Source organism: Anneissia japonica, unplaced genomic scaffold (genome assembly GCF_011630105.1).
Source record: "Anneissia japonica isolate Jap-2015-1 unplaced genomic scaffold, ASM1163010v1 scaffold288247_len30323_cov101, whole genome shotgun sequence".
Taxonomy (NCBI): domain Eukaryota; kingdom Metazoa; phylum Echinodermata; class Crinoidea; order Comatulida; family Comatulidae; genus Anneissia; species Anneissia japonica.
The window spans coordinates 6,679-21,492 of NW_022690681.1; the positions used below are offsets into that span (position 1 = coordinate 6,679).

A 14,814-nucleotide genomic window follows, 5' to 3' on the forward strand; every position below is an offset into this window, starting at 1 on the left:
AATATAGGCTGTCTTATCAAAAAAGAATAAAGGTGACAGAGAGCAAATGAGAAATACTTATAAAACTGTAAAGTGATTGGTCTATTTATCTATCATACTGAGTATCTACAATAATAAAGAACCAAGGGTGTTAATTGCAGAGACTAGTCAAATAAACTATCCATTGTATTAGCCAGCACTACACAGATAAGATGGTTATTTCAGAGAAATGGATCATATAGAGATTGTACCTGAGCCAACTGTATGAAGACCTAATAATATAACGTATGCTAGGCCTGTGATACCTAGAATAATGAATGAAGCAATGCAGTAATATAATAATAATAAAAGTAATAATAATAATAATAGTAATGATAATAATCATAATAATAATAATATTAATAATAATAAAAATAACAATAAAAATAACAATAATAATAGTAATGAGTAAATTCCAAAAAATAAAATAAAATCGGGTAACTACAGAAACGGATCGAAATGAAAAGTTATGCTTTTAAAAACGAGAACCCACTAAGGATACCAAGATCCTTGTTTAAACCAGATACGTGTATTTTGTGTCTGATAATGAGTTTGAGTTCCATGAGTCTACGTTGGTTGAGGGAGGAGAAATTAGTGGATGTGAGGGCACACCGTGGGTTGCTGAGAGAATGGTTGGGAGAGTTAAAGTGTTCTGCTACAGGAAAACCTGTGCGATTGCGTTGGATAGAAGATTTGTGGTTATTAAATCTGGACCTAAAATCAACACCAGTTTCGCAAAAATAATGACTATCATCACAAATATTGCAGAATAACATATCTACAACATTGTGAGCATCACAGTTAGGAGAGGGGAGACGAATAATGCAGCCAGAATTAGGCATAGTAATAGAGCAATCGGTGGGGATAAATTTACAAATTTGACATCTAGGCTTGTGGCATTTGGTATTACCAGCGGACCTACAGGGTGAAAGTAAGCGAGATGAAGATAGAATAGATTTGAGATTGGGCGGTTGGCTACTGGGGGATCATTGAAAATGGTGTTTATGGAGGGATCGAGTTTGAGGGATTGAAATCCTTGTTTAAGTCTGTTAGCTATTTGGGAATTACTGGGACTGTAATCAATGACTAGGGGTATGCGTTCCGTGATGGGCTTAGGATTGGGAGAGAGGAGAGAAGGTCTAGAAAACCTATTAGCTCTAGAGGTTTGCTTGAGGATGAATTAAAGAGGAAAACCTTTATCCAGAAAGTAAGCCGTGAGCTTGTTGACGTGATCAAAGTAGTCATCATCGTTGGAACAAATTCGTCTGATGCGAAGACATTGACTGAATATCAATGATTGTTTGAGTATAAGGGGATGAAAGCTGTTATAGTTAAGATAACAGTGACGATCGGTGGGCTTACAGTACAAAGAAGTCGAGAGTTGCCCGTCTGTAACCTTGACAGAGACATCGAGGAACGGGAGAGTGTGTTGAGAGTGTTCAAACGTGAATTTAATAGTGGGATGAAAAGTGTTCGCATGAGTTTTGAAAAGCTCAAGCGCATTAATGGCATGGTTCCATATAAAAAAAATGTCGCCAATGTATCTGACATAATGCAAGGGTTTGAGGTGAAAACTGTTGATAACTCCTCGAGAGAAGCCATGAAGGCATTAGCATAATTGGGGGCCATTTTAGTACCCATGGCAGTACCGCTGATCTGAAGGTAGTGTTGATCTTTAAATATAAAATTATTATGGGTAAGTATGAACCTAGAAATAGATAAAATATCCTGGATATGATCTAATGGAAACGATTTTTTGCTGAGCAACGATTCAAGGGCGGCTAGGCCTTCAGCATGGGGGGGGGGGTGTTCGTGTACAGGGATGTGACATCCATGGTGACCAATAGAGCATCCGTATGAAGGTTAGGGATTTGTGAGAGATTGTTGAGAAAGTGCGTGGTATCTTTGATGTAGCTGGGGATGGAGGGGATGAAAGGTTTAATAACAGAATCCACGTAACCGGATGTTCAGTAAGCGTTCCTATATTGGAGATGATGGGACGGCCTGGTGGATGAATATTGAGCGACTTAGCGATGCCAAATATTTTGAATGGATCAATGGATGTGGATATGTTGTGTGGGTTGGTTGTGAGCATGTTGTCGATAAGTTTGGGTAGCTTGTGTAGTTTTGGAATGGTGTAAAACGTACCTAGCTGTGGGTTCCTACGGATAAGAGCAGGCATACGTGAACGGGTATGAGTAGATAACCCTGTGGTCATGTACAAAAGTTCACGTTTAAAATCAACAGTATGGTCCTTATCTAATTTCTTATAAAATGTAGTGTTCGATAATTGTTCATTGGCTTCTTCGATATAACTGGTTTGGCTCATGATGGTCGTGGCTCCTCCTTTATAAAATGTAGTGTTAATAACCACAAATCTTCTATCCGACACAATCGCACAGGTTTTCCTGTAGCAGAACACTTTAACTCTCCCAAGCATTCTCTCAGCAACCTACGGTGTGCCCTCATATCCACTAATTTCTCCTCCCTCAACCAACGTAGACTCATGGAACTCAAACTCATTATCAGACACAAGACACACGTATCTGGTTTCAACAAGGTTCTTGGTTTCCTTAGTGGGTTCTCGTTTTTTAAGGCATAACTTTTTATTTCGATCCGTTTCTGTAGTTACCCGATTTTTATTTTATTTTTTGGAATTTACTCATTACTATTATTATTGTTATTTTTATTATTATTATTATTATTATTTTTATTATTATTATTATTATTATTATTATTATTATTATTATTATTACTATTATTATTACTATTATTTTTATCATCATTACTATTATTATTATTATTACTTTTATTATTATTATATTACTGCATTGCTTCATTCATTATTCTAGGTATATTCACAGGCCTAGCATACGTTATATTATAAGGTCTTCACACAGTTGGCTCAGTTACAATCTCTATATGATCCATTTCTCTGAAATAACCATCTTAATACAATGGATAGTATATTTGACTAGTAGATACTCAGTATGCATAGATAAAAGACCAATCACTTTACAGTTTTATAAGTATTTCTCATTTGCTCTCTGTCAGTACCTTTATTCTTTTTTGATAAGACAGCCTATATTATATTGATTCATGATGTTTTCCTTATTCTCGCTGATGAAGGCCACAGGAGTGGCAGAAATATCCGAGTTTATAATAAATCAGTGTTCTTAAAGTCTACTACTGAAGNNNCTATAAAACATCTTATATTCGTATATGACCACTTTGTTTGTTTTACAGAATTAAGTTAATAATTGTAATTTTTGGAGGCCATTCTGGATTTTTGTTGCCATTTTTAATTTAAAGTCAAATTCTTGGTGGCCTTTGAATGATATTGAAGGGTTTAGATCTGAGGTGATTATTCCACTAAAAAAAATGAAAACACCGGATGAATATGGGCCCTCTCTATAACATATTGCGCATGTGCACCACATAGAACGCACACAAAACAATTGTTTTATTCGTTTAACAGTCTAAACAAACTTCAGACTGCCTTGTTTATGCTCCATCTAAGCAATAACCATCTTCCGCCTTAATTTCATTTATATTTCAAAAGACTGAACCAACAACCCTCTTATCATACCAGATCTGCGACTGCTAAAAAATAATATAATTTATGAAAAATATTCCACCACACATAGAATAACATCGGTCACTACACCGGACCGAATCCGTGGAATGATATTCATCTATATGCTGTTTCTATATTCTCTTATTACTAGTATCATTACTATAATTATTATTAAGGCTATTTTATTAACTGCTATTTATCGTTTTAAAATAATTATTAATATTATAGTTATAATTACTCCTATTATTATAATACTACATTGACCTTAATTAAGAACTTTACAAAAGATTTTACTAATATATTGTATTTGTGTTGTGTAAAAGTAAAGGAAAGAAAAATCTAATAAATTAATCAAGGCTCAGAACCTAGTAAGTACTCATGACAGCCGCAGAGCAGCCCTACCCGGATAATGGGCAGTACATCCGGAAGAGAGGCAATCCCATATTCTAACCCTATCCCATGAGCTAAACCACCATTTTGAAAAACAATGCGCAATAACCTGGAGAGAGGAAGAGCATGGGCCTATGACCAGTTTCAAATACAGTATTTTGCTATGTTACTCTCTTCTAATCACCTGCATTTTTTAATAATTGTGCGTCTTCTTTTAAATGTTCCTGTTATTGATTTGAAAAGTGTATATCTAAAATAAATTTGTATGATTATGAGAACAAATAAAAATTCTTTGTTTCTTTTTTATATTGTGTGGTCCTAGTATTATTCAATACGTTTTTTGAGTGTGAAGGTGTGTTTAATTAAATATAAGTGGTCGATAGGAGAAGTTCAAAGCCTGGTATATATTTCGTACTTCTTTGTGAGGTACCGTATGCATGCGTTCACTGTTGCTGTTTTTTAAACAGTATAGGACAGGAAGTGATTTTTCTATTATATACGCCAATTATAAGTCATAATCGAAATACTGTTAAACAAACAAAATGAATTCCAAATTGTATATTGTAATACAGTGTCTTTCTGGTAGCTGCATTCGGTTCAGCGATTCACATAAGGAAACAAACGCTCGCAGACTAGATAGCCATGCACATCGAAAGTATATGCAGAAAATAAAAGATCTTTTATAATGATTTCTGTAAAATACATCGTTTTACATTGGTATTGATATCATGCCGTGTTCGTGTATGGAGATTAACCTAGCCTGGCCTGTAATACACTGTCTTTAGCAACAATTCCCCTTTTCAACACATATGAACCGTATTATAACCTCTGCGGGTTGTATTATAATACTAAGGGGACGACTACGAGTTGGGTCTACTAGGAAAGGTTTGACTTAAATAAAAAAGTACGGTTGTTTAAGTTGTCTAAGCATTGGTACAGCTGGGTATAGGAATAGGTCCATGGGTAGACAATTAGACAATGTAGGCCTAGATAAAATGTTTTGCTCAATGACGAAACAAGCGAAATTCCCCTTTCACACATATGAACCGTATTGTTACCTCTGTGGGTTGTATTAGAATACTAAGGGGATGACTACAAGTTGTCTACTAGGAAAGGTTTGACTTAAATACAAAAGTACGGTTGTCTAAGCATTGGTACAGCTGGGTATAGGAATAGGTCCATGGGTAGACAATTGGACAATGTAGGCCTAGATAAAGTGCTTTGCTCAATGACGCAAACAAGCGAAATGCGAGTCGAGTGGCCGAGTAGAGACAGGTTCACCGCTAACTATACAGCCTACGGTAGCATCGGCCCTGGTGGGAGCCACTCCTCTCCAAGGGTTCGGTTTGTAGAACCAAGTCTTCTCGGATAAGGGCTTAAAACGTCCAGTGTGTACGCCTGGCTCCTGTGCATTTTAAATAACACATCCATCTTTCGAAAGAGTAGATACGGAAGCACCTAAGTGCCATTCGACTTGACAACTTGTCAAGATAATTTATGTTGTCAAGTCGACATAATATACATATCATGTCGACATGGCAAGATAGATTTTCTTGACAAGTCGACATAGTAAAAATTGAATGTTGTCATGCGAAGATAGATTATCTTGACATGTCAACATAATATAAGTTGTATGTTGTCATGGCAAGATAGGTTATCTTGACAAGTCGACATAATAAAAATTGTATGTTGTCATGGCGAGATAGATTATCTTGACAAGTCGACATAGTCAAAATTGTATGTTGTCATGGCGAGATAGATTATTTTGACAAGTCGACATAGTCGAAATTGTATATTGTCATGGCGAGATAGATTATCTTGACAAGTCGACATAATACAAATTGTATCTTGTCATGGCAAGATAAATTATCTTGACAAGTCGACATAATAAAAGTTGTATGTTGTCATGGCGAGATAGATTTTCTTGACAAGTCGACATAATACAAATTGTATGTTGTCTTGTTGAGATAGATTATCTTGAAAAGTCGACATAATAAAAATCATCTCGCCATGACAACATACAATTTTTATTATGTCGACTTGTCAAGATAACCTATCTCGCCATGACAGCATACAACTTTTATTATGTCAAGATAACCTATCTTGTCATGACAACATACAATTTTTACTATGTCAACTTGTCAATATAATCTATCTCGCCATGACAACATACAACTTTTATTATGTCGACTTATCAAGATAACCTATCTCGCCATGACAACATACACTTTTTATTATATCGACTTGTCAAGATAATTTATCTCACCATGACAACATACAACTTTTATTATGTCGACTTCTCAAGATAACCTATCTCGTCATGACAACAAAACATTTTTAGTATGTCGACTTGTCAAGATAATCTATCTCGTCATGTCGACATAATATGTATATAATGTCGACTTGACAACATAATTATCTTGTCAAGTCGAATGGCACTTAGGTGCTTCCGTAAGTAGAGGATTACCACGCGACGTCATAGTTTTATTACAGCCTCTGTCGTTTGGGAATTAATGATGTGAACATACTGTAGCTATACTGCCGTACTCGCGGCAATAAGCGCCCGGGCGCTTAAAATATTTTTTTGCACTTTCTTGAGGGGCACTTATTTAAACGGGGCCCTTATGAAAACAGAGTGGAAATTGAGGGGCGCTTGGCAATTAGATGAAAATCGGGTTCTTATGGTAAATTATTAATTTCAAGCGGCACTTTTTGAATGAAAAAATATTAGCCGGCCTATATAAGGACATTACGAATGGTAGTTAGAAAAGATAATCGTCGAGAGAACATTGCTCATGACAAGAATGCCTGAATATTTACATAACAGCAAAATAGCAGATGCAATTAGTGGTGGTGGGTAGTGGTTAGCCTGTTGGCCATCGGCAGATTGAAATTAGCAGGATGGCAGGATCATTGTATTTTTTTTAATAAACTCAGATGAGAATGTGCTAAAGGTCGGAAAAAGAAAAAGAGGAGTAGGACTAGGACTAGGTACAGAAAAATAGGGCCTATATAAAAAGAGTAAAGTTGGAAATATTGTCTGTCCAGGGATCGGAGCTCTCATCTTTCCAAGAGAAATATCCTCATTTTGATATTGACCGAAGAAGAATGTGTTTCTACTCTACAACTCAAATCATGCCAACAACCACCATCACATTGACTTGCTAAAAATAAAATCTTAAAGGGGGCGCTTATTCAAACGGGGCGCTTAAGGAAATGTTCACGTTAGGAGGGGCGGTTATACGAGAGGGGCGCTTATTCAAACGGGGCGCTTATTCGCGCGAGTACGGTATTACCGTATCATAAGCGCCTTTTTACGACGGCAGAAACTCATGGACCACGCCCACCCGCAATTCATTCAAGTTATGGGTTATTCTCCTACCTTTTTAGAATCAAAAGTGCTACTTTCTTTGTTTTCTTACAAACTTATGATTATCACTATATTTTGTAGTTCCATTTCGCACGTGGATGACTTCTATAGCGTGTATTCATCGCTTCATTTTTATATAGAGACCTATATGATAAGCTAATGGAATATGCTAAGCTAGAATTTCAAATGCTGCATATAGGTTTACTTAAATTAATTTTATTTACTAAATAAACGCAACCAAATTTTTCCTTTATATTCTCAATTGTCTTTTAGGCATATTGCATGCACTGAAGTTCCCAGTTGATCAGCTCTCTCTGGATGAACATTTTGTTCAAATAAAATAGAGCAAAATAAACAATTTTGTTTAATATGCCTACAATTTCGTTGAACTGACAATTTACAGGTTTTAAAGCATTGTAGGTATTAATAGTTATTTATCATTATAGCGTGGATGTATGTAATGAGATATGCATAACGTGGCAAGGGAGACCCTTTTTCCGAAACGGTAGTAACTGTCGCATTACATGCTATAGAACGTGTTCAGGAGTTAATAGTAGAGGTAAGCCAAATTGTTTATTATAATACCTTTTGCGTTTTAGTAACAACTTGCGAAACGCAATCCCATTTTACCAATACCACCAGGTAAATTTACTCTTAAACAGCTCGCAACAATCCCTACATCCATAAAATTGAATTTATATTGTATGTATGTGTTACATATATTCTTTCATTCAGTAAATGCTTCAATAATATCGTTTGTATTGTTTGATAGTGTTGGGACTGAATGGCTTCTAATAAAATGACAATAAATGCCGCGGCACTTTTGTAGAGGCGTCTGTGTTGTGAGATAGGTGCATATTCGAAAGCAGCAGTAGCAAAAGCAGCAGCAATAGCAGCAGCAGCAGTACCGGCGACAGTAGCAGCAGCAGAAGAAGCAGCCAGCAGTAGAAGTAGTAGCAACAGTAGCATTATTAGGCCTTCCATAAATATATACATTTTATCTCATTTTGAGTATTTATAATGGATTAAGCTAATTTTAAAAACATATTTTTGATAATGCCTTTTGAATACTTTAATTCAATTAGTCTTGAAATTGTTAAAAATTATGTAAAACTGTCTTTAAAATTTTAATTTTTCTTTATTTTTTAGTTTATATTTATTTGTACTGCATTTTTTAATGGCATCTGTGGTCAAATTCGTGGAAAAGACAACCCTGTAGTAACAAAAAATATATAGGTCTATGAATTATTCGAAAGATCATTTTACTAATAATTACCATAAAGATAATAAATATTTTTGATAATAAATATAGACTTACAGTATCAGTATTAAATCCTATTTACATTTTATATAGATTGTGACAGTGACATTAACATTATGTGCAGAATGATATATGTTTATTGCCAACAGTGTACAACTAAACAAGATACAACGTATCCAGGTAAGTTTGATAAATAATATCAAAAAAAAAAATCTTAGTAGGCCAACGATCGTTTGATCAAGCGAGCAAGAAAACATAAGAGCCATCATAAAAGCTGCATCTACCAATAAACCAAGAAAAACCACAGGCTCTTTTGACTTACTTACAAGCAACTAGTTAAATAGCTTCATCTTTTATTGTTTAAATTCAGAATTGTCGACAATTACAGCAACTACTGTTGTCCAGAGACAAGAGAACAGTAAAGAAGATATTTGCAACAGTAGTACGGCTACCAATGCTGTGATAGGATTAATTGTGTCTGCTGTATTATTGATTGGAATTTTCCTAGTGATTAGGCATTTCATTAAAATGAAATCTAGAAAAGGGCAAGTATTACATATTTTTTAATATGGTGATGGTGGTTATGATGATAATGATGATAATGATGATGATGATTGTGATTATGAAGATGTAATAATAGTAAAGACCAAAAGTCTGTGACGATTTGCCGTCCAGACGCGTGCACCGATCTTGAAGAAATATATTGTAGAGCACCACTCTTTTAGGTGACTTACCCGGGCATGAGTTCCTACCCGTTAAAAACTCGTAAAAACTAATTTTATACAAACTCGAATTGTGAGACAATTGTAAGAATATTATTATTGAAATTGCTTTAGTACAGTACATTGGAAGAAGAGAAATATTCAGTAAGTTGAACGTACATTTTTCACGTCTCTGGAGGAAAATAGTTATATATATATAAATAGTTGAATCTCTCTTCCCTTGCTGAGAAGAGGGTATCTCATTGCCTCAATTTTGCTAAAAACATTCCGCAGATCTATTACAACCTACCAGATTTAAATTAAATAGCCGAAACCTACGAAACCGTAATACAATTTCACGCCTGGCTTCTCATACAAAACGGTTTTCTGACAGTCCCATCCCTTACTTTATTGACCTTATGAATAAGAATTTGGTAAATAAATGAGATGCTCTCCTCTCAGATTAAACTTGATTAAACTGAATCGACCCCCTTTTTTAATGAATATTTTGATATTTATAAATGATAATAATAATCTTCCATTATAATGTAAAGTTTTATCGTATTAAATTTCATTGTTAATGTTAAAATAATTCTTATAATAATTTTTATAATAATGACAATAATTATCTTCCATTATAATGTAACTTTTTATATGTTTTATTGCCATTCCCTCGTGTAATTGTAACTTGAAATTTTCCATTGGCCACGAACTGTTACAAATGAGGAACTTGAGTTTGAATAAAGTGAAATATTATGGTTCCAGTAGGCTATATTTTATGTACAGAGGGCGTCCTAAGATGCTTCACATGACAATGCTTATGGAGACAATAGAAATGCATTCAATACAATCAATGATTGTAAACTGATTTTGGAGATTTCACAAGGAGAAAGGGAATGGAAGAACTCCACATGGGATTAAACAAAAATATATATTAATGAATTTTATGAATATTAATAATATTAATATTAACGAAATGATTTCGTTTCCCCGAAATGACTTCGAGGGAACGAAATAATATTTCGTTCGAACGAAATATTATTTTTTTCCCTCGGAAGAAATATTATTTCGTTCCCTTGAAATAGTTTAATATTTTCTTAACCATGTCCCTTTAGGGGCTCCGTAATAAATCCCATTATTATCTTCAAAATTGTTTTTATACAATAAAATATAGGTTTTTATGTATTTCTTGTGTTTTTAGCATGTCTCCATAAGTCAGGTCTCTATTAGCATCAGATACACTCCGGTATCGAGACAAGAAATCAGGAAGTTGAAAAAAAACCTACCCAAAAAGTTGTTCTAAACAGAAGCAGATATGAACTTTTTGTTGGCGTCTTTTCAAAAAATTTGTGTGTTCACTGGTGTGTATGCTTCAGAATTTTAATCTTGTATACACAGAATGATTACCTAGATACTCCTGGGGCAGATCCAGATCTGCAATTAGCGGGACCCACCCCAGTACTCACAACCTCGTGAAAGGCCTATTTAGGTTCATATATTTTTTAATTTATATTCTTTTTAGGTCAAAATCTCAACCAGTGTCCTATGTAGACGACGGAGTCAATAGAACCACAGGTAGGTGCATTCTTGCTAATCTGAACAAATTCTAGGTCTATAAACTCTTGATATTTTATTATGTTATAATATTAAAAACAATAAAATTTTCTATAGTAACAATACAATAATAGTAAAATAATAATTATAAATGTAAATATAAATAATATGATAATGATGATGAATAATTGCTATTAAAATTATAATACTGATATCAACTTGCAAACAAATTCAAATATAATTGTTAAGTCTTGTAGTTAAAAATTAAATAAATGTTTTACTTACAGATAAAATCCACAATATGGCAATATCTGAGAACAGTCACGTGCACAAAGAGATTGATAGTGACTCAGACTCAGACTATACCATATTAAACAACACAACGACAGAAACGAATAGGTATGAACATACTAGTTACCCGTGTGGCAGTAAAGAACAAAGCACACCAACTGTTAGCGCAGTGGAATCAAAAGATTCTTCTGAGTACTACACATTGCCAAAAGAACCGGTGAAGAGTGACTTCATACTAAAGCAGAATGATTCACAATCTAATTATATGTTCCTCGTACATAATACCAGTACCGCAACGAATACAGATCCACCTGCACCTCAGAGTAAGGCGGCTGAGTCTGAGTATTCAAACGCTACCCACCCTGGGGAAAGCGAGACGAGCAACACAGAAGTATCAAAGGAGGACGGCACACCGAAGGGAGACCAAGACGGGGGCGTCAACAAACAAAACATTCTTTCACTTCAAAATGGTGGTTCCTATGGTAATTTCAGGCTTGTTGGGAATGATTCCACAGAAGATTCACACGATACGTTAAATCGAAAAGCCTGTATTACCGGTAGCGTTCAGGATGACGTAACTGCAGACGACAACAATAAGCTGATCCCCACGCGTGCGATCCCCACACCTGCGTTTGATGACGAAAACTATTCTCATCTTAACTTGACTTTTCTAAATTTGGATGAAAGCGTCACTGATCCCAGCCATGGGTATTTGGATCTGTCTTTATAACAGGCTTCTGCTTTATTTTCAATCAGCAACAGAGCGGTAGATACTGTATGAATAAAGTTGGTTAAAACCAACATGTTTTGCATGCTAACATGTAAGACATAGAAGTTTAAATAAAGCATACAGGAAAGTATGGTGTAATAATAAGGGAGGGCGCTATTTAGTTGCCACCTTGGTAAACATTAGATAACGTCCCCTGTTAAACAAGTACTAAAGTGTACATTAAGCCAGTTATCTTCAGACACTAACTGCATTTGCACCTCACTAGAAACCATTGGCAGCTTCCAGTAATAATTCTTACCTGGAAAGGGCCGAGTTGTTAGCCTGCTTTCGGCATCGTGAATTTATTAGTCCGCTTTCCATTCTACCAAAGTTTAATGTACCTATAGAAAATGCTTCGATATATAGCAGTTATCATTGGTATTGCACACTCAGGTGAGCTTACTTATGCAGGTTTTTGTTTATTTAAAAAATAAATAAAACAATATTAATTTTGAATTAACTTAGAACATTTATATTCTAATCGTTTTGGATACTGTTTTATCTACCACTCCTCCCCATTATTTTAACTATATTTCTAAACGTTAAACTGTTTAGTCACATCCTTTAATTTGTTAATTAAGGTAATATAGGCCTAATACTTTTTAGATATTTTAAGTATGTTTAGCTTCATTGTATTATGAAGACCTTACAAAGAATTAGAATACAAACTTTGGTCACCTATATCACCCTGAAGACATATAATGCAATGCTTGTTTTAGTACATAATTATATTCAATTCAATTCATTTCAATTCACTTGTATCAAATTGCAAAAGACATTAAAAAGTTAATAAGCTTATATTTATTTTAATTAAATACCGGTATTCAACATTTTCTCCTTCTCTTTTTGTGTAATATAGCCAGCAATTTTGTGAAACATTAAAAAGTAATAAATCTTGACGTCAGTAGTTATGTTGTAATATAAGTTGTAATTTTAATATATTAGGCCAATTTTCTCTTCCACTAAGATAATTTGTTCATTGGATTAGGTTTGAAAATCCACAGACTAAGTACAATATTGTAGTACTAGTAGTATAGGCCATTTAATTGTTTTCATTTCTTTCTGTGATTACGGACAGCCTAATCACTACCGCTAAAATATGACTAACTAGGCCTATGTATTATTTCACTCTATGTAAACCTCATAAATTGATAATGTTCCAGGGATTCTAATTTTGGAATGAAAATTACACAGGGACAACTTATTTTTCCTTAAACATTGGTTGTAAAATGGAGTTGCTGTGTTTTGCTATGCTCTGTGATAACAGACAACTGGGCCTACCTTATTAATTATGCATTACGTAAACATACGAAGCCACGCCCCTCGGCTGAACCCGTTGTATTTAGCAACTACCGTACTCTGCGAATAAGCGCCCCGTTTGAATAAGCGCCCCATTCTAAACTGAATAAGCGCCCCGGTCAATAATATCATAAGATTTTCTTTTTAGCAAGTCAATAATCCAATCAATACTGGACTGTGCTGCAGAGTGCGAAACACATTCTTTTTTTAGGTCAATACCAAAATGAGGATATTTCTCTTGGACATGAGAGCTCCGATCCCTGGACAGACAGTATATCCAACTTTACACTTTTTACATATTTGTCTATGCGTAGTCCTACTCCTCTTTTTCTTTTTCCGACCTTTAACACATTCTCATCTGGGTTTTCAAGAAAAAATACATTGATCCTGCCATCCTGTTAATCTCAATCGGCCGATGGCCAACAAGCCAACCACTACCCACCACCATTAATTGCATCTGCTATTTTGCTGTCATGTAAATAATCACGCATTCTTGTCGTGAGCCATGTTCTCTGGAGGATTATTTTTTCCGCCTAACCACCATATTCGTAATGTGCTTTTCATTCAAAAGTGCCTCTTGAATTTAATAATTTTCCATAAGAATCCCTCGATTTTCAGCTATTTCCATAAACGCCCCTCAATTTCCACTCTGTTTTCATAAGCGCCCCGTTTAAATAAGCGCCCCGTTTGAATAAGCGCCCCTCAGAAAGTGCAAAAAAAATATTTTAAGCGCCCGGGCGCTTATTTGCGCGAGTACGGTACCTCTAAATTTTCCACTTGAGCATAGTGTATTAAAAATTGATACATAAAGATATCCCTATTCTGTATCACTGTGCTCTTAAACAGCAATCAGAATTAATATTTTTCTCGAATTATTTTCTGTACTTGTACTTATTTTATTTCATGTTCAAATAAGCTGTGATTTATTGTGAATGCTCCCGGTTATAAATTGATAGATTTGAATAAAATGAAATAGGTTAGCAAGGTCAAGTATAGAAATACAGTATTTCTTCGGGAGCAGAGACTTTGTATGGGCAAGGGAATATTTCCTCCATGATTACATGGAATGGTCTCGAACTAAGGCGTGCTAATCCGATTGAGTTCCTATTGTTCGCTATTGTTCAAGTCAATTAACTTCTATGCTGGGTCAATTCTTTGATAATAGACGCGCGGTACCGACAGTTCAGCAACAAGATGAAAATATCACCACCAACGTCCGCAATTTGGTCTTAGATCTCAAACTTGTCGTTTTCTTTTTAATATTTTTGTGTGTGTTTATAACAAATATACAGCAAGTTAACACATGACTACTGATTTAAGACCATTATACATATGTTGCAAGCGTATTCCCTAACTTACATTTACTAAGCAAGCAGAGTTTAAACATATTTTTTTGTAAAGTATGTAGTATTAATGTTCCAAATTACTTACTTTTCCAGACTATATATTTTAAAATGCCACAAATGCTTGTCATGAAGGTTTCGATATAGTAAAAGATTGACATTTAATCTTACGAATGCCGAAGGTCTCTTGAGCGAGCAATTGTGGCTACTAGCAAAGAGTATAAATAGAACAAGAGAGCAA

General features: G+C 34.8%; 1 protein-coding gene across 3 annotated transcripts in view; it reads left to right on the top strand.

Moving 5' to 3' along the window:
- The window catches only part of LOC117099932, a 14,673-nt gene extending 1,131 nt beyond the window's left edge, over nucleotides 1-13,542 (top strand). For 2 of the 3 annotated variants that reach the window (XM_033239448.1, XM_033239451.1), the window contains exons 2-6: nucleotides 7,802-7,914; nucleotides 8,710-8,796; nucleotides 8,987-9,161; nucleotides 10,840-10,892; nucleotides 11,159-13,542. In XM_033239448.1, coding sequence (XP_033095339.1) covers nucleotides 7,802-7,914; nucleotides 8,710-8,796; nucleotides 8,987-9,161; nucleotides 10,840-10,892; nucleotides 11,159-11,892 — 1,162 coding nt within the window. In that variant the 3' untranslated portion in view covers nucleotides 11,893-13,542. Of the gene's footprint in view, nucleotides 1-7,445; nucleotides 7,450-7,801; nucleotides 7,915-8,709; nucleotides 8,797-8,986; nucleotides 9,162-10,839; nucleotides 10,893-11,158 lie in introns of all 3 variants that reach the window. The other variant, XM_033239450.1, reaches the window with a different exon arrangement.
- Nucleotides 13,543-14,814: the final 1,272 nt, after the last annotated feature.